The 25,178-nt window shown below is 34.8% G+C and overlaps 1 protein-coding gene across 4 annotated transcripts in view; it reads left to right on the top strand.

Annotated features, from left to right (window-relative positions):
* FER (FER tyrosine kinase) overlaps nucleotides 1–25,178 on the top strand; it is a 166,047-nt gene that overhangs the window by 119,190 nt on the left and 21,679 nt on the right. For all 4 annotated transcript variants that reach the window (XM_077172210.1, XM_077172213.1, XM_077172212.1 and 1 more), the window contains one exon: nucleotides 9,246–9,369. In XM_077172210.1, the coding sequence (XP_077028325.1) occupies nucleotides 9,246–9,369 (124 nt within the window). The remainder of the gene's footprint in view (nucleotides 1–9,245; nucleotides 9,370–25,178) is intronic.

Below are 25,178 nucleotides of genomic sequence, written 5' to 3'. Positions count from 1 at the left end.
TCAGACTGTTGCAACATGTTAGTGTCTTGTATGACTCTGAACATCATGTGGGTTGCTATAGGTTATTTTCTTTGTAATATTCCTCTTAATTTTTACTACTTTATAATGAAATGCTGTTTAAGATGGGTTTGATAAGGTTTGTTGCAAAGGTCACATTTGGTGGAGTTTTTTTTTCTGGTATCTTCTGATCTAAAAATAGGAATACTGGACTATTTCATAACTGAATACAGTAACATTTTATTAATCTGTTGTGATACATTTTAATTATGCAGTTTATCCTAAGAAAGATAGAGAAAGTTAAAATGAGAATTGCTAGTGAATTTTGGGGGAAGAAACCCTGTATGCTGAGACTTGCCAAATGCTTGATGGTAGTGTAGAGCCATGTGTTTGTATTGTCCTATGGACTTGACTAACCTGACTGAAAAGTAATATAGTAAATGTGCAGCACAAGTTTTAAAGCTGTTCAGGGGGAATTGCTGCATATTTGCAACCACTGGAATTATCTAATTTAGATAATCCTTTGTTAGAGATTGTTTCCCACATGAAAAATAGCAGAACTTTGTGTAAGAGTTTATAGTGCTGTGTAAGAAAGAATGTTACTTTCCTGTAATGACAAGTCAATCTGAAAAACTGAGCATTATACTCATATTTTCTGTGTTAATTTATTAATTTTTCTTTGCTCTGTGTCTGTTGTCCCAGTGGAATTTCTGTGCTTTATCTTGCATTGTTGACCTTAAAACTGAAGAAAGCGAAATAATTATGAGGAACTGCTTTGGTATTCAGAACAGTGAAAGAACTATTTGCCATTGTCTCTTTATGCCACACAGGGCATAAGGAGTTTTCGTAACAGCTCATTTTCAGCAAATTTATATGATGGTCAGAAGGGCTGCCTGGAATACTGCCAGAGTCCAGACTGACAGCTGAGACAAATGGATGCGGAATTTTGTTGGGGCATGGAAAAGATTTATCAGGAAAATGCTGAAGGGGCTACAGAGCCAGCTTCCTGTTCTTTTCTTTTCAGAGTGAATTCAACATATTTTCATTAAAAAAAAAACAGGTAAAAAAAAAGAAACTAAAATCCCCTTCTCTTTTACCCTTTTTAACTGTTATCTTTCTGGCCCAAACTTCTCTTTTAGTGATCACGGGTGACAAAGTGTGTTTTAATTCATTGCAGTACTCAGGATCATTAAACTGCATTTTCATTTGCTTATAATTTATCATCCAATCTCCCATGTAATCAAAAAGGAACTGCAGGAGTCCCATTAAAAATTTGAATGTTTTTTCCTCTTTCTTTAGGGGAAGAACAAATCAAGATCAAATGTAATCTGTAAGATGCAAAAAGCAATCGTAAGCTACAATGCTCTTTCTTCTCCTTCTTTATGTTAATTTCAATTCACTTGAATCTTAGTCCTGAAAGGAGAATTTAATTTAGAGGTAAGAACTTGGCATGTCCCTGAAATATGAGTTCTAGAACAGGGCATTTTGAGGATAGATGTGGAATCCTGTGGTGCAGTTACCACTTCATGCAACTATTTTAGCAGCTTATCTTACAGAATCTTCCATGGTGCCTCTGTCCCTCCAGCAAAGAGTGTGCAAGATAAGCACCATCATCGTGCTTGCACCAGCTCTCTCTGAAAAATTTGTCTAATTAAAAGTAGATGCAAACATCTTTGTGTGTTCCAGTGCTTGATTCAAGGTAGTAGATGGAAGCTTGAAGTCACATGTTTTGTGACCTCCTTCTTTTCGAAGCTGAAACGTTTAATCTCAAGTTGGTAGCCTGCTTTCTCTGTTTTGGATTTCTACATATTGAAACATTTTTATAACCAACATAGTTAAAATTAAAACCCCAAAAATATTTTGGAATAATTTTATTTCTGCTATGTCAGGCATTCAAATATAGGCAATTGAAGTGTCTGTCTTGTCTCTTGAGTCTTAATATAGCTTCCTCTAGCATATGCATTATGCTAATATGATCCATGATGAGGATATTATATATTATGACATTATGAAAACTAGATGATATACCTGTTCCAGGTCCAGTACTTCAGACAGTTCTAAACAATTTCCCAGAAGTTGTCTCTTGGCTTGTCATCCATTCTGTGGCCACATACCATATTTAGTCTGTTCTAGCAGTGATCTGCTCTGATCTGATTCTCACACCCTCTCCCCAGTGTGTTCATGGACATTTTTCATTCTCCTAATGCATTACATTTCACTGGGGTACCAGTGTGCCTTCTTGATACCACTGTAGAATTCCTTTCTGATAATAGATACATGCTTTTTAAGAAAGCAACTTCCTTTTTAACTTAACAGTGAGTTTGTGTTTGTTGTTTTAGGTAACTCTTGTTGGTATGTTCTGAATGCTGGCAGCCGGAAAGAGGTAGAGCTATGCCTGTACATGTAAACAGCTGTGGAAATATCCAGTAATCTAGTGGGAAGATTGTCAGAATTAGGTTTCAGCTATACTCATATCCAGACATGTGCAGCCAGCTTCCAAGGGGGAGTCAGCAAGGTCATAAGTTCTGTTTTTGCAGCTGGATAAGGTAACCTGTAGAGGTCTGTTCTGGGTCATTTGGGATGCAAATTGGCTGTGCCACTGATGCAGAAACAAATCAGATGTGGCAGGTTTTATGAGCTCAGGTGCGGCTCTGCTGGATGTGCCCTGACTCCCAGGCACACCCGGAATGAGCATGGCCATTTCTGCTGTGCTTGTAGCCAGTCACCACTCCTGGAAGTGCTCAGAAAATGACTAAACCTAGTACTTTGAAAAATGGCTTAGTGAGCATGGTGGTGTTTGATTGAATGTTGAACTTGATGATCTTGGAAGTCTTTTCCAACCCAAGGAATTCTATGATTCTTAACCCAAGTGTGGGATTACCTCTGAACCCTGTTCATGCTGTTCCTGCCTGTGGCTGGCTTTGGTCTGGCTTAGTTTATTCACTCCCTTTCTTCTGAAATGTGGCTCCCATTGCTATTTTCTGTATGTTAGAGCACTTTTCAACTTCCATGGCGTGTGTTATGTCAGAAACATGTGCAAATGATGTGTGATGTCTTCCTGACCTACCAGGCTCACTTTTTGGCTTTTTTTGGAAAAGAGGGCTCCAGGGCATAAAATGTAGAAGTACCTACAGATCCATTATAGGTGGTGCTGGGGAGCTGGTACAATTTACTAAATCTTAAATTACTTCTGTGGAATTGCTCTTATTTCCTGCATGTAGTGATAATTCAGAGTATAGCACCAAATCACAGCTGACTTTATGTATTTCTCTTGTAACTTGCACTGGAACCAGTAAACCCATTTATAACTAAAAACTCAGTTCTGAGACTGAGATGTGTATAATTTATTTATTAATATGAAATACAACATCCCTATTATCTTGAGCTTTTTGCTAAATTAATTCTCTTCTTGGATAAAGGAGAGCAGATGCTAAGAGCAGCTGAAGACAATGTATATTGTAGCTTACCTGAGCCTTAGATTAGACCTCCTGTCTCTGAGGTGCCACTGATTTCATGCACAGGCCTGGAATGCTGATTGATGCTAGGAAATACCTGAACTTTTACTTTCACATTGTGTGATTCAGCTGCTGTGTTTTCTACTTCAGTATTTTTTTTTCCTATTTCCTACTTTTGAAGGCAGTGAGATCTCTATAGAGATCATTCATGTTTTTATCCTAATTGCTTCTCTTTAGAGAGTCCCTTAAACTTTAATAAAGTTTTGCATGATCTCACCCATTGTTTGTATCGGTTGTACGTCCTCTGTAGCTGTCTTTTGTGAACAGATTTCAGATCTGAGTCCTATCTTGCAGTCACATCCTGAGTCTTTACTGCACACTGTCCAAAATTAATACAATAACAAAAAAAGGAGGATCCATCAAATTCCAGTTAGAGATAAACTGCAGTGATAGTGACTGTCTGGCTTTGTTTCTACTCTGTTCTCTTTTTTTCTCTAGTCAAATAAGTTATCTTCTCATTATTACTCGTTGATGAAGCCACCTTCTGTCTACCCTACAGTTTCTCTTCACACAGATTCCTGTCTGCTTCTCTAGGTTTTCTCTCTCACTTTATCCTCTTAAGTTTCCAGCTTCCATTTTGATTTGTCTCTGTGTCTCTGCAACTGGCTGTGTTTCTGCCTGTGCCATCTCCTGCTTTCACTCAAAGAGCCAGACACCTCCCACAGATTCCTTCTCTCCATGTGTCCAACTTTTCCCTCTCCTCACCAGCCCTCGTGCAGTACACACACAGATATGTACAGACCCTGTTTCTTCTTCCTTGCCTTACTCATACCTCTGTAGGGCATATGGGTCTCTTCCTCCCTCTTTCCTTCATGGATTCCAGATTATTAAGGTCAGATTCCTTTGTAGGTGGTGGTGATTAAAAATTCCTTTTGTCTCAGAGCTACTGTTTAGTAAAACAGGACCAAATTTCTGGTCTCCTTTTATAGTAGTATTTCAGACTGTATTTGGATTTTGATCTCTTCACATGTTCTAGGCTTTGATATTACTATATTTTGTATCAATATTGTACAAAATCAAATCAGCAGGTAGATTAAACTAGAAATTCCATTTATTAAACTGAATAAAAACAACCAAACATGAAAAATGTGAAGTATTTTGGTAGTTGCAAAAACTTCTGTATAATTGTTAATTGTTTTTCTTTAGATTAAAAAAAATCCTCTGTTCTTCAGGTACATTCTGTTTCATATCAGCTATCGTGTCTCTGCAATACTTTTTGACACCTTTGATTATGGATTATTGAGCATAATCAGTTTACAGGAATTATTTATTGAAGAATGGAAGACCTCCTGGGGAGGTCTTCTTTCAGGTAGCTTCTGAAGGAGGTTTTATCTCTACACTCACAGTGGGTATCCTTACAGCCACAATACTAAAACATAAAGAGTCCAAGTAGTCTCGGTAGTGTTGTTTTGGCAGCACAGAAGACAAGGGGTGCTAGCTGTTGATGCCTTGCTGTGATTTCTGATGTCTTCTTGACAGGTGATGACAGACTCTGTTTTGGACAGGCACTTATGTCACATGGGATATTGGGTTCATGCTCTACCTTATTTGATCCTCCTGAAATCTAAAGCAGGATGCTGAGCATAGTCAATATTTCCTTTATTTTGATAATCATATGTCTGTGGTCTGTCATCCAGTTGAAAGGAAGTGAAATAGCACATATAAATGTGTTGTAACCTTCTTCTCATCTTCATTTTATCACAGTGCAGTTATTTTGTGCTCATGAGTCATCTCTGTTCTGATCTCACAACAGGTGTCTGCTAGAAAGCCATCCACAGCACAGTTCTGGTACAAGCCACATTTTCTCTGTGTTTACTTCGTTGCTGCTGTTGCTCCTGTCCTTGGGTCTCAGTGCACACTATTAGTTTAATTGTTTTTTCTTTCTTCATCTTTTGTTTTCACATACAGATATTTCTACTCCAGTACTGCCATTGTTAATACTACATTGGCAGCACTTTGCATGGTTATAACAACTTTAATTTGCTTTGCTTTGCAGGAAAAATAAAGTTTTAACTGAATTTCACAATAGTACTCTGTATGCAGTTAGAAAAGTAAACCTTGGGTTTATTTACAATTTCTGTACTGTAAGAAAGTTACTACATATATAAAATACGTAGTATTTCTGGTACTACATATATAAAATAAAAAACCAAAAAAAAATGTTAAATTAATGCATTGCACACAAGTGATGCATTAATTGAAATGTGAAGGTGCAGTACTTTACTGAAAATGTGTTTTAGCATTTTTAAACCCTTGTACTTTAAATAGGTTGTCAAATCACTTCTTACATACTTAAAAAACATATCTCCTAGAATTCCCTAGAGATGCATGTTTACTATTTTAAATTCATAGTTTTAAGTAACTCCATTTGGGCTTATGTTTTTGATGCCATGTATATGGGATTAAGATACTGGACAATAAAGGAAATTCTAAATTGCTTTAAGGCTACTTGGAATACTGACCATTTAAATTCTCAAATTTATAAACACTTACAGGTGCAGATAAAGGTAATTTCAATAATATTGCAATGGCCTGTAAAGCAATTAGGAATATGAGTTCTAAATCTCCCCTGGGTTAAGTGACCTTTAGGATGTGTGGCCACAAGCAAGATGCATCTGCATGATGAATGTGTGAAGAAGAATTAAGCAACCTCTTTAAACAAACATAGTTAAAAAGGCTGTTTAACAAAGGAAATTACCCCACTTTATTAAAATTTATATGTGAATAATAATACATATAACTTCCTATTGTTCATAATAAGTGGTATTGTATTAAGACATATTAATATTTGTATAATTTTTTTATAATATTATTAGGATACTAGATAGAGATGCAATATATAAACATGTATATATAAACGTGTATATACCAATTCAGTGGGAGATTTCCCATCTTCATTTCAAAACATATTTTAGCTGTGTTCAGAGTCAGAATTGTTGTCAGAACAATGCCAAGAGTGCCTAGAGCAGGTAGGTAGGTGTCACTGTGGACACTATCTCAGGAAAACACTGAAATATGTGGTCATAGTTGATTATAAATGCCAGTCAAATAAGAGATTGCCACAACTTAATACTTTGTAAACGTATTTAACATTTTTCATTGTTGTGTCTTGCATTTTTGGTTTCTTCTCATAGACCACGGGGTTTTTTTCTCTTCCAAAGCAACAGCTTGCTTTTTTGTGTGCAGAGGAGTGAACTGTTTTATTACCATGATATGCCACTTATTGTACAATAAGAAGTTTATGCTGTAAAGCACAGCCAATATTAGGAATTGCTGATGCGTGGTGTTGTCACACTCTCAGAATTCCAGCATGTAATGAGAAATAGTTCCCATCCAGAGCAAAATACATGAAGGACTGTGTTCAGAAACCTGGTTATAACAGGCTGCTTTCATGGAGCTTCTGCTTATGAACTATATTTTGTCCTCTACTTAGTAGAATAATTCTGTTTTACCAGGAAGGGATTCCAGTACTGTTATATATTTTCCTGTAAACCCAAAACAGGCAAGCCGTCTCTGCTAGGTGATAATATATATAAAAAATGGTCTAATTTTTTTAATAATTCTTAGTGCTGTTAGAGCATACCTCATTTTCTAGTGATGTTGTGGGCCATTAACTGGAATCACAGGTAGCTGTGCAGAATCCAATGGAAATTCCACATAAAAGAGAAAACATTGCTTACTATTATATAGTCTCCCTAGTCTCATTGGTCTGTTTATTTCATTTTTATCAACAGCTATTACATAGGAAATAATGCTGTGACACTATGTGCTACAAATGCTAAATTAGGGCTTTTCATATTAAAATTTATTTTTAAAAGTACATAAAGATAACCACTGCTCTGCACTGAAGAGTTTGTAGAGAAATACTCTTAATTCAGCCTTGGAGATACTCATGTGGATGTTTTGCTGTGAAGATGAATAGTTGGAACATTGACCACAGAAGAGGTCAGAATTTACTGAGGAGTAACTGTTAATTAAAGGACAGACACTTAAGCCTATGTTAGTATCACAATGATGAGGATAATCAGATTTAGCGTAAACATTACATATATTGTACAGAATGAGATGGGTGTTACTTGGCTCTTTTATTTTGTCTGCTACTAACACTGCTTTTAAATTAATATTAAACAGAATATTTAGAAGACGTTTTTGCCATTTCTATGCAAGGACAAATATTTAGAATATGTAGAAGACATTTTTGCCATTTCTATGCAAGGACAGGTACAGCAAAACAGAAGATGAAAACCCTGAGTTTTCATCTTCTGATGAAATCTAGTAATTTAATCTAGTGAGATTAAAGTAATGTAATTAAAATTTTGTGATAGGCATCTAGTACACTGTGTACGGCTCGACATATGGTGCTGTTTTTGCTGGAAACCCTAGAATTTCATACAATGCATGCCACACTGAAAATCAGCAAGTCTAAATCACTTCCTGATGGTAATGAATTGCATTGGCAAGTAACAGGCTTGTGCTTTGTGAGTTTGACATATTCTGATGTTAGGAACTGAGCAGCTTTTAATATCATTTAGAAACAGAGTGTTGAAAATTGTGATATTGGTGTGATTGCTTGAACATATTGGGAACAAATTTATAACATGTATTATTTTAAAAATTTAGAGTCAAGGCTATCCAGTCACGTCTTGCTCTCCCATCTATGTGTTACCCAGTCTGGGAGTAAAGGCCAGCTCCAATGTAATGTCTGAAGGCTTCATAACATCTGACTTTTTTCTTTAATATAGTCTTACTTTCTTTCTTACACCATGAAATATAAATATAGATAGCCTCTTAAAAGAAATCACATATGAAACTTTTCATATAATACCATCATTTCCTATTTCTAAGAAAAGGCAGTAGATAAAATTGTGTAACAGCTTGTAAGAACAAATCCTAATAGTCAGTTCAGTCCTAAATGAACAGAAACAAATACTGGGGCAATGACTGGCTACTCACTATCAAATAATTGTGTGATACGAAAAGGTCTGCTGTGATTTTTTGGTCTTTGCCTGGAACAATAAAATGTATTTTGGAAAAGTCTTTTAATACATTTATGTCAGTTGGAACATGGTTTTTGCAGTGTTTGTATAATATTCTTCCAGCTTACCTTTGTCCTAAATCAGTTTTTCAGAATACTTTTTACTAACACAGTTTTCTTTTTGGAAACTCTCCACCCTGACCCCTTCCAGTTCTCACATGAGAGGACAGTGGCTTTGCCCCTCTGAGGGCAGAGTAATAACTGTTCACCTTCCACTGCCCTGGTGAAATGTCCAGTTAACATTGCCTAAGAGGAAAAACACTTTGTTACTCCTCCAACACATCCGTGTAGAATTAGAGAAGCATCCCTGCAAATGATCAGTTAAAATGTAATTACTTTCATGTAGCTAACAGGACCTAACCTCTTTATTCACAATTAGTAATTCTGTGACTAGAGAAGAATGTGCATCACAGATTATCAGTTATTTTTGTCAGCAGTTTGTGAGTCTGTATTTAATGTATGCTAGTGAAGACTAGGTGTATCAAAAGCATGCTGTGCAATTTTCACCTTCAAGCACCTAATATTTAAGGGAAAATGTATTTTTGAAAGATGAGTTCTTTCCTTGTTCTTGGACTAGCCTCAAACTTGGGATGAGAACAGCTAATAACCTGCATTTTGTTTGGTCTTGTATGCCTAATGAGAGGTAAATGTGTATATCCTATCAGTCTGTCTCACTGTCCATCTGTCTGATTTTCTAGGAGGTGATTTCCTGTCATTCCTAAGAAAAAAGAAGGATGAGCTGAAAACCAAACAGTTGGTGAAATTTTCATTAGATGCTGCCTCTGGAATGGCCTATCTTGAATCTAAAAATTGTATACATAGGTAAGGAAGATTTTTTTTCTCACTCTTGTACCTTTGTTCAGTAGAAATGCAAGGTGTTCAAAGGTGTATGGTGTTTACTATCACAGAAGTAAACCTTATGATTTAAAAATATATACTTTTTCTGATGAATTGGTCATTATTACTTGTCTAATTCAAAAATACTCATTTGGGTAACAAATAAGTACCACATTATTTGATGTCTATAGTTTGGTGCTATTAGTAGAAGTTAAAAATTATTTTTCACCTTAATGATATGCATTATAAAGAGCCTGATTCATACAGTGAGAATGAATCATAGTAAGAAGCAGTCTGTGAGGCTTATGTCGTGTCTGAAATTTACAGATACTTGCTGGGCCAACAGAGAAGTTAAGGTATTAAATGAATACCTTAAGCATTAAGAACTAAAATTCTGTATATTAAAATATTAATTTCCTGAACTGCTTTTTCTGAAGTATGGAAGATTATGGAGCATTATGCTGTTTGAGTTTCTTATTTCTGTTCATACCATTCCTTTTTCTTGTTTCTTCTCCAGTTTGACTCTGCCATTGCTGTTTATACTCCCATTTGTATCAAAGAGGATGGAATTAGTTTCCACCTGTTTTGTTCTCTCAGAATAGCACAATATGCTTATTGCTGTGGCTGAAATATGAGATGTAAACATAATGATGATCTCTTTCACAGAAAAATTATGGAGAACAAGTTTCCATTTCTGATGTTGATGTCTTACACTTTGTGGAACATCTGTAGGTGAACTGTGTGACATCTCATTTACATAATCAGTTCATTTGGGATTTAACACATTTCTGGTGAATGCTCTTATCAGAGACCTGAGTGGCATTTCTCTTAGATTTTCATCAGCAGTGAATGGTTCAGTTGCAATCCTGCACATTGAGTTAATCAAAACAATTCTGCAAGATCATGATCTATAAAAAACACTGAGAGAAAAAAACCCGAACTCATGATCTAAAACTATGTAATAGCCCCTTAGGGAAATCCAAGAAAGGGATTGTAAGCATTCTATCATGACAGAATGTGTTTCAGCTTGGCTCTGTTTGTCAAGGATATAATGGCATAAAAATCAGAGCAAGTAACAGCATTAGTGATTTACGCTAGCCTCATAAATGCTCTAGTGCTTAATAACATTCAGATCAATGTTAAATCCGAAGTGCCTGTTTAAGCTCTTCTGTTCTTAGTTAATTAAAGCAAATATAAGAATAGTAGCTGGATAACTGAAGTTCGTTATTGCAATTATTGAAAAAAATTTGCAATATTTATTTATTAAATGGTAGCATGCTGCCTAAATTATAAATAGCTTTATAATTTTTTTTTTAGCACTGGGAAAAGGGTATTCCTGCACAGATGTGTGAAATAGAATTTTCTAGTAGCTGTAGATGACATTGTGGCTTCACTGTACCTCTAGAAATTTGTTCTGCTCACCTCCTCTGCAGGTGAATAGGAACTGCTATTCCTAAAATTTGTTTACAAAGCTAATAGTGATCTAGAGAATGTGTTTCTGAGAGAAGATATGTGGAGTATTGTCTTACCATATGAAGATTTCAGTTTTTCATAATTTTCAGTTGAAAATCTGAATACAAATGTGTCATATAGTTCCCAAGTCAGGAAAAAGAGATGAAATCTGACATGTTTTGTTAGTGCCATAGACATGCCAGTGCACACAGTCTGGGTTACACCTACTGTAATACAAAGAGATAAGAACTTCTTCCCCCCTTGTTTACTTTTTGACTTCTAAAATATTAATGAAATTTGTTGATTATCACAGATTGTCAGAGAAGGTTATCATAGAGAGCTAGCACTTTCCTAAAGGAAAAGCCAAAATTTTTAGGAAACCTATTCTGAATAAAAATAGTTTTAATGTAACCAAACAAGCAAACCATGTGTTCAGGAGAACTTCCTACTTTTATGAAACACACAGGTGTATAAATCAAAATATGCATTTCCAGTATTAGTTTACCAGTCTTATTTTCTTCGGTATACAACATTCTTTATTGTTTTATGTGGTTAGCTATAGCATCTGCTTACTTTATTTATGAGTTAATTCTTCTAAATTCAATAGGTAAACATAATAAAAATTTCAGAATCAGCAAACAACCAACCAAGTTTAGTGATTTTTGCAGTAATGATAAAGGAACTTGTGTTGGTTGGTTTTATTTTTAGTTGCTAACACAGGTTGATTACAAATGCTTACTCTGGGAAAGAAGTTCATGAAGTTCTAAAATGTGTTTGACCAATGGCTAAACTGTAATTTGGTAGGCTTAGCATACATAGAATTTTTCTAGGTCTGTTCCCTCTTTGAGCACTGATCCAAGATTTGTGGACACCCTGGGGAGTGGCTGGAGGTGCATCAGTCCAGAACCCCTGTTTGCTACAGGAGCCCAGAAAAACAGGGAAAAATCAAGCTGTGTTATGGTCCATGAGAAAGTTCTTGGGTGTTCTAACTCAGAAGCCCATGGAAATTTCTCAAGCACTGGAAGGCTGCATGGTCTGTACAAGGAATTTGGGAGCCTTTGCTGCCTCCATTTTAGGTCAGGTAGGACAGATTGGTCATGTGTAAGTTTAATGCTGACAGGAGATAAGTGGGAATGGAACAATTTAATTCATAGCAGGAAGAAGCTTAAGCACACTGTAAAAAGAACAGTGGTTTTCTGAAAGAAATTAAACTTGTTCTTTTTTTGTCAGAAAGTTCATCTACTGAAAGTGGTTCTCAGGTAAAAAAGAGGTGAGAAAATTAACTAGAGGCAATGGACTAAGCAGTGGTTAAAAAAACCTTAATCTTTTCATTTGTTTAAAGGTCCGTAGGCCTTGATTACTACTGCTTAAAGATCAGTAATGTATAGTTAGAAATAGTTTCTATTACACAGATTGCAGTAAAATGAAATTGGTTTGCTTCATGCTGTTGTCTATTTGTAGTATTCAATTTAAGTTCTTTGATTTAAGGATTTTTTTTCAGAATCCCACATAAATATTTGTAGTATTTTAGGTGACTAATTTAGTACCATGCATAATTGGCTACCTGCTAAGGGAAATTAGGGCTACTCATCACTTTATTTGCATTATTTTTTATGCTGCTCTTTTGTTGTAACTGCAGTAGCTACACTTAGCTTTTATATTTTAAAATTCTACCCAAATTTGTGTTGGATTTTGGAAATTATTGTCTGAATTACACTTTAACTTACCCTTTCAGTAGTTCGGACAGTGCCACAACTAATGTGCTGTTTGTTTTCCACTTTTTTTATGTGTTAACTATATCAGTAGGTGAAAATGCTTCCATGAGCATGTAAGTGATTATTGAACTATTATTTGATCTACATTTGCATTTTCTCTAGCATCCAGATATCACTTGTTCTTTGCTTTCTCTCTTTAAAGAACAGAAATGACTTCACATTCAGGGGGAAAAAAAGCTGCATGAAAAGATGTTATTAAAAAAATGAAAAGAGTAGTTGAACATGCACAGAAGAATGTAGTAATTTCATCTCCATTTAATTAACATGAGGTTGAAGAATTGTTTCTTGCTTTCATTTTTACCATATGCTATTGTTTAGATAGTTCAATTTTTCTGTTAATTAGAAACAGAAGATAAGGATGGAGATGTGATAATTTGAGTTGGCTTAATAAGCATTTGGGAGTGGCCTTCTTTTCCAGTACTTGATTTGCATGTGATGAATTAATTTGTCCATAATTTATGTTTAGTTTTCAAAGCTGTCTTGGGGGCTATAGGAGGGAAGCTGCAATTTCTGTTGGACTTTATTGGATGTGCAAGGATGTCTTCTGCAAGATCAGGTTGACTTTTTTGCAACAGATGCACTATGAGTGTGAGGAAACAGGGACCAAAGTCCCTGCATTCAATGTCAAATTTTCCTTTCAGGCAATGAATTTATCTTCTGGAGGTCTCCTGTATTCTGAATTAAAGATGTGTTGGTTGGCAAGAAAATCATGTTCTCTGGTCTAGTTTTTCCATTTTTAGTCATATTGCTACTTCTTCTGTTTGCCTTGGTTTTGTAGCTGTGAAAACACCTGTGTTGTGTTAAATCTGGCTTACTTTCATGTTATGAAGTCCTGACTCTGTGGATACTAATTCAGGATTTCTACAGTTTTCGTTAGATTGTATAATTCAATTTAATTACATATAAATCACTAGGAACAACATACTTGCTTCCTTGATACTAATCTAGTTTAGCCGATCTGCTCTGCTATGAGAACTTTTTTTCCTCTCACGTCTGGTAACTGCCAATGTATAGAATTTTGGAAAAAGAGTGTCAGAACCCTTTCATAACCATGAATTTAAGAACTATAATAAATAGTTAAGTAGGTAGTTTATTTCCTGTAAATCTTCTGTTTCTACTTGGAACAACTACCATGGTAGTTCAGCTACCATGAAAAGGATGAAAAGTGATCCTTTTCAGTTTAGCAAAGGTGCTGCTCAGTTCTGTGTGTTTCAGGAGGGATTGGAGCCTCCTGGGAGCAGGAGAGTGACAGTTTAGCTCCAAAATGGAACAGGTCTCCTTCCTAAGAAGGAGGAACAACCTGTCTGCTTGATTTCTCTACTTAAATCCCATGAAAGACAGTAGCTCAACACTTCTCTGTATGTGCCCTTGGGAGGCTCCACACAACCCTGTGCTCCCTGGAATGACAGCTTTGGTTCTGTTCTGCAGCAGCTTGGGCACTTGTTTCTCTGAATATTGCATTTCCTCCTGGCCAGTTGCAATGCCTGAGACCTTCATTGCAGTTTCGGTAATTTTCTCTGCTAGTGTATGACTTACAAAGAAAGACAACATTTTGGTGGTAAACCACCTCAAGTCTCTGAGGTTTATTGCAAGGATTAATTTGCCATTATTAATTATCTTTTTATGATTCCTTCAGAATTACATGTATAAAGCAATGATCTGAGATTCTATTTCTATAGCTTTCTTTCATAGAAAATTTATTTATAACTGAATGAAAAAGTATGTACTACTGTGTTAGTAATATCTGTTGATCATGCTTCAATGAATAAGTCTTTGAGAGAATTATAGTCAGTGCTACAGTGGAAACACTCTGTAAATGTAGTGGATAATCATAGTTTTGATCCTTTTTTATAAGAAGATGTCTCTTTATATAAAATGATGTTTCAAATAATTTTTTCCAATATAAATGTTAGAAATGTTTCTATTCTGTTTAAAGACAAAACCAAATGGAAACTTTGATGAAGAACTGTTACTTTCTGCAGGCCACTTTATATAAGATATATTGTTAGTTTTTAAAAAATCCACTAAAATTTACTCTGCCATATCTATAAAATAATTTTTAATCAAACTTTGAACTTGATTGGCACATTACCATGTGTTGAGCTTTTATTTTTTAATATGGGCATGCCTTATGCAACTTTCTCTGTTGCCATTTAACTTGTGAGGGTTTTTCACCAAAATGAGTATTTCCACTGACTTTATTAGATTATAAATATGCTGTGCAATTAAAGCATTGCCAGTTTTATACACATTATTGTTTTTTATTCATTCTATTGGTCATAAGTGTACTAATGAAAGAACCATTTTCAAGATTACAAAAACCCTCCTTCTCATAGTTCTGTTGTGGGTAAATAAGGATCCGTCTACCAGCTCTTTCCAGAAAAAACTGAGTTCAGAGAGCTGCTCTTGGGACTCCCAGCTGTTACTAAACAAATAAAGGAAGCGCTGTTTCCAGAGCAGTGGTGCTGCTCACCTCTCAGCATATTAATGCCAGCACTCCATAGGTGCTGCTGGGACATTTGGTCTGCCATGATCCTTCTTTCATTAGTGGCTATTAAAACTGCATTTCAGACCATAATATTGGCAAAGACAGATGTGTCAGTGCCTTCAAATGCACCAGGAAATTATTTGTCCAAGTTTTCATTCAAAATGAGGTGTTTCCAGCCCTAAAATAACTAATATGGGTCACTCCAACTGTTGTCATATAGGAGAGGCAGCTGATCACTGCTGGATTTCACTAAGCTTGCCATTTAGGAATAGTTTTTAGAGTATTATATACCAGGTTTCAGCTTTTAAGAATAGATTTTTAAGAGATTCCCGCCTCTTTTTTTCCTGCTGTTACATTGGTAAGTGTGGTTTGATCCTAGAGAAGTACAATTAAATGTGGATCAGTTCTGAATTAGTACTTCTGGTTGTCTGAGATCTTATTCGAGCAGAGTGATTGTTTTTTTCTTTAGTGAGCCTTTATGAATCTAATCTGGAAGCATTAAAGGAAAAAAAAAACCCAGGAAACATGAGTATCTAAGCCCATGAATATTGTATACTTTAAACTCATTATAATAAATTAGAGTGAGTATTGAATTCGAAATATATTGTAATGGAAGTGCCTGTGAGCTATGGTGAAGAGTTGCTTCTGAATAAAAATTGAACTTTCTTCTAATCTATTATCTGTTTCTCTAAGCTATTGAATATTGAATGGTTGGTAACAAAAGAATTTAAAAGGAAGAGAAATATAGTTTTTTCCTTGTGGACACTGTGCAATTGTTCTGCTGGTTGATACTGCTTCCCCTTGTGTGCTTCATTTGAAATTCACCCAAGGCTATATTCAAAGCAAACTAGGCATCACAGATTGAGCTTTGCCATAGCTACACAAAGCTTGTAATTAGAGTAATAGGTGTGTGATTTGGATGGCCAGAGTGTGATATAAGAAAGGTCTGCATACATTTTTGTTTACTGTAAATCTCCACATCATTCTGTCTCCCTAAGACCATGCTATCTTTATATATTCCTGATGTTTGCTCAAGGTAGTGCTGTTACCAGAGGAGTTAGTGGTCACAATGTGCAGGAAATACATATTTGAATTGTAGCTTTTTCATGTTACTGTATTAAATAAACATGCAGTAGACTACACAAATACACAAAGTATTACATTAACTTAATAGTTGTTACATTAATGATAGAACTGGAAGCTCTGGTGCTTTTTTTTTTCCTCTTTAGGAATAACATGATCGTTTATTCAGCTGCTATTAGGACAAGTTTTATTTGCCATGGGGATTTTCCAGTACTACTTATCTCTACCACTTACTACTCTTCTCTTAAAATATTAAAATATAAGGTATCTATTCATACTAGTGGAAAACAAAGTTCTTGTTCAACTGTGGTCATTCTGAGGCTAATATTAATAATTAATTTTCCCAGAGGCCAGTTTAGTATAGGATATTAGATTATGCTGTTCCTTAGCTTCAAATGGCAAATTGACGTTTCTTCATATTAAATAAAGGGAAATTACCTTTTTCTTTCTATGTTTGTATTTTCTTTTGAAAAGGCTGTTACAATGTTTCATCTTTATTTTTGCCTAATTGACATTTCCTTTAGCTTCCATTTTATGTCTGAAGATAACACTGCCTGTATATCAACTGAATGGCATCAGGGATAACCCAGTATGATCAGTTAAGCATAGTTCTTTATATTTATGTTTTGAAGTGTGTGTTAAAATATTCAGTAAGGCAGATATTTTCATTTTATTGTAAATTTTGCCTAGTGATGCCTATTCAGTATGTACTTAAGTATCATCTTTCATGTGTTCTCCATAAAATGGGGAAAATATCCATTTTGAGCTTTGAGTATTCCTCTGAGCTTTCAGTATTCCATTTTTCTAGGATGGTGATTTAAAATGTCATATAGAGTTAAACTAAAGATAGTAATAGTTAAATTGGTTGGCATGTTATTGCAGAATTATTTTGTAGACCTAAGTATTTTAAAAATATAGTGTCAATATTGTCAGTAAGCTGTATTAATACAGATATATGCGGTGATAGAATTCACTGATAACTGCTAATACAAGGGAAGCTGAAAATCCATTACTTTTCAGAATAGTTAGAAATTTATAATGACTTCTATTTTTTCTTTCTGTTTGCTACATTTCACCTGTCAGTTAGCAACTAGAGGCTGGATATTTACCATTAGAAGGCAGATTCTTCATTCTGGTCAGCTGACTCTTGCATTTTTAAGGAACATTGAGCATTTATGCATTTGTGACTTGAGGTCTTAGTCTCACAAAGAAGAACATGAAAAATCCTTGCTAAGGAGCATATGTTGTTTACAAATATAAAGGGACAGAAATGTGCCATTTTAAGGATAATATTTTGTAACAAAGTGACCCTAAAACTTAAACTTTTTGAGGTTCTTTTACCTTCGGTTAGTCCAGGGCTTTTCTTTCTAAAATTTCACACCTTTCCTTTACATTGCTCCTGCCCTTCTAGATTTTACTGTACAACTGAGTAAGATTGTGAGTGAGAGAAAAAATATGCAAAAAGAAAATTTGTTAAGAAGGAAATATTTTTGTTCTTATTGGATAGGTAAAGTACATATTGCACAGGTAAGGTTGAATTACTTAATAGCTGATATTTCTGCTCTTACAGGTTTAAGTGAATAGCAATGAATCTGTTCCCTGAAATCTCAGATAATGGTCTGGTCTTTCTGCCATGTTGAATTCCTGTTTGGGTTCCACAAATCATCAGAGAATCCAAAAAAACCAACACAAAGTTCAAAATATTTCCAGATACTGTAACAAAATGTTGTATGTGATGAATATAGTTACATGATCTCTTCCTTTAGAAGTGCATCTATGTTATTCTAAGGGGGCAGTTGTTCTGTGTAAACTAAAATGAAGTTATTAGAATTTAGTAACTATTTAATAGTTAGTATTTTATAGACAGTGAGGAGAAACATTAAGTATTGAAAGCTAATTATAAAAAGGTTTATATCAGAATAAATTCTCAGGTAGTAAACAATCTGTAGGAAATGCCAGAAGATTCAGATTTTTTTTTTTGTCACAGAAATTGCATAGTATGAAAAATATTTATTTCTTGCCATTGGAGTTGAATTACTCTATTTCTCATGAGATATCCCTGATACAGAAAGCTCCCTCCTAAAAAATTAGTAACCTTTACTAGGAATAAAGGAAATAAGGCTGAAAGATGTTAAAGCAAATTTTCTTATAGTCTCTCATTCTGTTTAACAAACAGTAATATTTTAAGTGTAATATTATTGTACTGTATTTGTTTTTATTTACTGCAATATCACTTTCTTGTTGATAAATATTAGGCATCTACAAGCATTACTCAGTAAAATAATTTGAATAATATTTTTAGTATAATAAATCTACTCACTGCATGGAAGCAACATGCTCTCTCTAATTAAAAAGCAAAAAGGAAAAAAATGAAAGTTACAGGCTATTGAAACTAAGATAAAAATAACATGCTGTTAGTGTTAGTGCAAGCTGTGGTGCTGACCATAAAGTCACATAGCTCTTCTGGATAGTGTAAATAATATTTTCTCTACTCTCATAATCCTGGTACAGTGGTGAGCAGTGGGTGAAATGTAATTACTTTCTAAGAAAGATGGGCTGCAGTATACCATTTGTGCAATGGGCAAAGGAGGTATTAGTAGATGATGAACAATGAATTAGATGATAGGATAAGACAAAAGCAGAAGATTGAGGGAGGAGGAGAAGGGGGAGAAGGCAGGGAACTACATCAGTTCCTTTAAAAATGAGGTTTAGGGTGGATCTTTGAGCACAAGTCATTGACCACAGGGTGTGTCAGTGTTTGTATAGGGAAGCTAAAACATGCTTTCATGCACCAATTTTTCTTTGGGGTGTAGATCTTTTCCTGGTTTCTTTCCTACAGCAGAAAATTCTAATCATTGTTTTGAAAAGGAAAAATATGTATACCTAAGATACGATGCACTAAGATATTATGTATCACTTCAATATTTTCTTGGCTTCCTGATACTAATTCTTGACATGCTAAAGAGGAATATACCACAGTTATCTCAGACTGGAAACAAATTTCTTTTAATAAGAAATTGTTAGGCTGTATGTGGTAACAAATAATTAATTCCCAAATTGTTTTCCAGAAGAAAAAGTTATTTCTCTTTTCTGTGTTGTGTACACATACATACATACACATAAATATGTATATATATGCTTACTGGGTTACTCCTATTTTGTGGATTTGACAAAATGTTTATCCACTGTTTTTCCAGATAGCACTAATGATAATATACCTTACGTGGTTTTTATCACTGCCTCAGGAGGTTTTTCAGAAGTGCCTGCAACCTTTACGGTGCTGTAGTTTTATCACTGATGTATCATATTCAGCATTGTTATCTGGCTGTGTATGTGGTGAAAAACAGATGAAAGAAGGACGTGTGATGGGTTTTAGTGTGTATTCATTAAATAACTTGGTTTTAAAGTTTATGGAACTGGAGAACTTCATGCCATATAGGTCTACATATCAAATAATATAGAGAGGGCTGTTTTCTAGATCTTTTTGTAAAATCAGGACATTTTTCTCATAAAGGTAAGAGAAACTTATGCCTGTTAAGCTAGGTTCAAAGGTAAATTCAGTTCCAGTAGGTACTGCTCACAAAAAATGTTGTGATCAAATTTAAACTGTCTGAAAGGAATTGCAGTTGCTGAGGATGAGTAAAATAAAACACACAGAAAGCTAAGTGCATGTTTTTTTCTTTTTTTTGTCATTACTCTGTTGTTCTCAGCCTCTTTCCTCCTCATTCAGCAAAACTGTAGTGCATGGATACACTTTTACAAAACAATATTTTATCACTGTAAGTTTTGAATCAAATAAGGAGTTACTCTTTGTCAAAGGCTATTGTAAAATCCTTATGTAAGGTAGTAAACAGCAAGGGAAAGCATACTGGCATGTTAACTGGTTTGGAAGATAGATGGAGATCATCAGGGTACATGGAACTGTGAGAATTTTTCAATCAATGTTGCTGTATTTAAATGCTCACAGATTTCAGCTGAGTCATTCAAGCCAGACATAAAAAGCTCCTGGCAATGATGGATGTCAGATACTTCATCAAGTGTCCTGACTGCTGGGAAATAAAAATAGATGAGTGGAATAAGGGCCAAGCCCCAGTTAAAAAAAAAACCCCAAACTATATGTAGGAGTTAGGATGCTGTGTAAGTAAAAATACCTGATTTGAAATGTTTCTGCTTTGTAATAATTTTGATTTTGGAGATCAGTAAGATAATTAGCCTGCATGTGCTCAGAAGAAAGGGTTTGAACTTTACTGCTCCGAATATTGCATCTTAGTAGTTAGTTGGTTATAAGCATCTCCAGGCCTATCCACTAACAAATTAATTGACTGTCCTTTCTGCTTGGTATCTTAGACCTCTCTGACTTCTCATCTGCTTCCAGGAAGCCACCCTTCCTGCCCATCTTTGCTTGTGCAGACCATGCTCTCTTGTATGAGATTATCTGGACTAATTTCTTACTCTTCTTCCCGGTCAGGCATGGATTCATGAAATCCCACTCCCTCGTCATGAAAATTCTGAGTATCCTAAATGAAGAGCAAAATTGAGATGACAGGGTCTCCCATGCTGCTGTTGTCTTTTTTGGCAGAAGTCAAGTATAAAATATTAGTTTTGTGGTTACAAATATATATACCTATCCTGATTGTTTTTTAATACATATTTATTTCAAATGAGTTATTAAACTTCTGTATATATTGTTAATCTTCCATAGCACAGCTGGACTTATGTTGTAAATTGAAATCAGTTGTTTTTAGTATTGTAAGTCAATAAGCATCTCTCTAACCACAAGAGAGCATTATGACCTTCAGATAGAGTCAGGTAGACAGAACTGTTAGAAATAAGACTGTAAAATTCATGGAAGATTTTTCTACATCAAACATAAAGACATATTTTTTTCCTTAATCAGGCGGTTTCTGCTTCTTTTAACTATCAAGGAGCTATTAAATTTAAGTGCATCAGTTCCCTTTTGGGGAGTATTTTACAGTAACTTATACAGACTTCAGTAATCTCTTAGATTTGACAGTGGGCCAGTATTTTTCTCTGATGGTTTTAACATATTCTTTTAAATTGCACATTTCAACTCTGCTGATGCTCCAAGCCCCTTGCAGATGTCTGAACCTGGAGCTGGGCTCTGAAGTGCCACTGATGTGCTGCTCACACCAGCCTGGGTTAGGAGAAAGGACAAACTGGTACTCCCTAAAGAAGCCTGCAGTTGAGGAAGCCAAAATTTGTGTGATAGGTTTGCTACACACAGTGTGGGGCCACATTTGACATGTGAAACTACCTCTAACCACAAATAAATACCTGAAGCTGCCTGATGGAAATTTGAGGAGACTCAGCACCACATGTGTCTTTTTAACTTCATGGGAATCTACCTGTACTCAACTGGCAACACCTGTAACCCTTTTCTGTACAGAAATTAGTTGTTTGTGTCATTGTATTTGGAATTTTGTTGTTTCTCCGATTATGTGATTGGTTGAAAAAGTCACCTTTTCATATGATAAAATGAACAAATGCACTAAGCCAGGAAATTAATCATTCTTTGGGTTTCTCCCTCTTTGACCACTCCCTTTTAGTTGTGTACTTACTTTAGTTGTGTACTTACTTATGCTTGATACTAACAATAAATTCCAGGGCATCTGACAATTTAATGTTTACTTAAAGTCAGTAAAAAGTTGGATTCATTTACTTAATCCATCCCTTTGAAACAGGCGCTGGTCTGTACACCTGTAAAACTTTTTTGGTTGATTAAGTAACTTCATTAATAAAATAGAATTTCTTACTTTTCCTAGACAGATTTCTCACAATCTAGTAGATAATGAACTTTTATTTTTCTGATGCTCAATTTAATTCCTTTACTCTTATTTAGTTGGAATCCATGTCTTTTTTGTTTCTCTTTTTTTTCCTATATAATTGCCTAGTAGTATTTGTTTTTTACTGAATGTTAGTATTTAGGCTTAATTTTTTAAAATATAATAGTTCTGTTTTACAGGCTATGTCTAATGCTTATTCCAACAGATATGTTTCATCCCTCTCTCCCCCTCTTTCTCCTTCTCTCCTTTCCTTCTTTCTTTTTGTTTATTTGCCCTTACTGTTGCTTGCAGCTGCTCTTAATTTGATATTATCTGGAAATGTAATTAAATTCCTGTTTGATTTTTCCCTCAGATCATTAACAAAGCTGTTAAATGAAAACAGGCAACTCTAGTTTGTTGCCCTATATTATATCACCTTCTAAGATATTTCTTACCCATGATTCTTTAAGCAGGAAAATTTTAAATGTTTAGCAGATGACTATCTGGACTTCAGTTATTTTATAACCTTTGCCCACAACAAATGCTAAAATGAATGTAACATTAAATGGCAAAGAGGATCCTGTCTTCCTAAACTATAATGGCAGAATAGTTTTTTCTGCAGAAATATTTCAGAATAATAGCCAGGTGCAGTAAATCCACAGCTTTGCAATAGTTTTCTCTTCCTGTCTTACATTAAGCACAGGAAAGTGTTTTCTGCACCTCCAGCAAACTTTGAATCCTGGTAGGACAAGGAACATTCAGATCTGTAGGGAGTCAACCCTATAAAGGAGGGAACATGCTTCCACAGAGAGCAACCAGAGGCAGAGGGGCTATTTCTAAATACAGAACTCTGGATTTTCCAGGGCAAGGACATTCTTGTAACAAGCAGATGACTTTGCTATCAGATGGCATAAGGTTTTAATAGAAGAAAAAGGACACAGTTCAGTACGTGATGAACTTGGAGGCCCTGGAGTTAGTAACATCTCTTCCTCGACTCAGCCCAGCTGTGAAATTCTACCATGGTGAATATGCATGTGACATGTGAATTCATCCAGTTCCCAAAAGCTGTGGAAGTCCTATCCTGTCTCCTGCTATCAATATGAGATGTAATCATGATCCTTAATCAGCACTGTCATCTCCTTTTTTTCTTCAACATCTCCCACTTTGGATACCCCACTATAATTCCATGAAAATTCCAAAACTTTCTTCTTTTTCTTGTGATGAAAAAAGTGCAGAATATTTTCTTCCACATAAAAGTTTTATTTTTGAGTGGGAAAACTATTATGGATTTTAAATAATAAAGACAAAAACAGAACAGAGGTTCAGTTTATTAACTGTCTTGTTAATTTACAGGAAGTTAATAGGTAATTTTATTCCTCTAAATTTCTATATATATAATTCTCTGCAATGTGTTAGTCACATGAAATTTCTTTTGTATTTCTGTAAGCTAACTGCGGATCTTACTTAGCTGTCTAAGACAATTAGTAAATTATTCCTCATCTTTATTTTCATTCATCCTTTTTTATTATAGTTACAAACCAGGCTATTTTTAATATACTGAAATATTTCAAGTATTTGTTGGTAATCCTTGATTAAAGGTAGAGAAATATTGTAAAGTACAAATTAGATTTTTTTTTCTCTGACTGGAAAATTATGAATTAGTAGTTATTACTGTACATCTTTGTCAATAGTTTCCATTACTAAGAATACTTAGCTGGCATAAGTTACCTGTGCCATTCATTTAAATTCTTTTCTCCCTAAATAAGGAACATCCCCAGATGAATTATTGCCTTAAAATGTGGCTGACTTTCCTCCCTTTGCTATTGGCTTTCTTTGTGAGTGTCTTTTAAAAATGCAGGACGTTTCTTTTTTGCTTTCTAGCCAGTCAGGTTAGGACTGCAGCACAATCCTCTTGTCTAGCAGTGCTTGATTCTGCTACTTCTTTGTTCTGTCTTTTCCTCCTCATTTCTAATTAGACCTAATGTATTTGGTTTCTCTCTTATTCCTTGTGTATTATTTTCATGAATATGTAGTGTCTTGTACCTTAATTATGCTGGATGCTTCATTTCTTTGTAGCCTGATTATTACCTTTACCTTTTTTTAACCTTCATTAATACAGTGTTTCAGGATCTAATTCCTATAAAATACTTTATCTACTGAAAAATCATGAACATTAGTCCGTGCTTGTCTGTTACTTTTAAAATCTTAAACCATGCCTCTTTGCTGTAGGAACAAAAATAAATGTAAGTGACGGAAATGCATGTAGAGATCACTTAAACTACAGCTACTGTTGCATACCATGTTATTGGTTCTGACTACTGAAAAAGCAATAGAGTTGCTACCTGTCTCAGATGAACTTTGATATTCACCTGTGGCAAGTACTTAAAATGTAGCCTGAGAAGATTTTGAAATATTTCCTGTTTCATTAGGACTTCAAAAGCCCTGCAAATACTGTATTATTGTACTATTTTATTTCATTCTAGTGAAAAAGGTGGGAAAAGGTGACCCATATTATAATCATGCTTTTGAATTTCTTTATTTCTTGCGCACTTGCAGTGTTTTTCAATTCCACATACTCTGCTTTGCATTATTAGTCATTTGAACTTAATACATTGTGATATTAACATTAGAAAATGGCTTTATTTAATAGAATGAAAAAATTATTTTCTAAAAACCTTAATCATCAGAAAATCAGTGATAGAACCTACTCTGCTTTAGGCATTTTCTTTAATCCAGCATGCAGCCTTTTCTATCACTGATATCTTATGGGCAAGGGAATGTGACCTTTGACCATATCTGGTCTGCCTCTTCAGATGATTACAATTTTTAAACAAGTTAAACCAGTATTTAATGCTTCTGTACAGAGATATCAATTAAATTTTTACATTATATTATATAATAAGATATAATAATAGAATTATTGTAGAATTAGTAAAATAAGGAAGAGATTAATTCAAAACTAGATTCAGAATTAAGAACTAAATTGAGTGATCCTTCCAATCTAAAAGGGCCAGGACACTCATTGTAACGAGACTTGTGTTATCACATACGTTGAATAAAGCCATGATATAATATTAAAAATATTCCTGTTAGCAAAATTTTGTACTCTACCGTTGTGTTTCATTTTAGTTGCTTCTGTGAGTGATACAGTGTAAATTTTTGCTTGAAAATGGTATTTTTCTTCCCATGAATAATACAATATACTTATATAAC

This window comes from Agelaius phoeniceus, chromosome Z, assembly GCF_051311805.1.
Source record: "Agelaius phoeniceus isolate bAgePho1 chromosome Z, bAgePho1.hap1, whole genome shotgun sequence".
In the NCBI taxonomy this organism is placed as follows: Eukaryota; Metazoa; Chordata; class Aves; order Passeriformes; family Icteridae; genus Agelaius; species Agelaius phoeniceus.
Note: the sequence above shows the minus strand (reverse complement) of the source record. Positions and strands in the feature narration are given on the sequence as shown.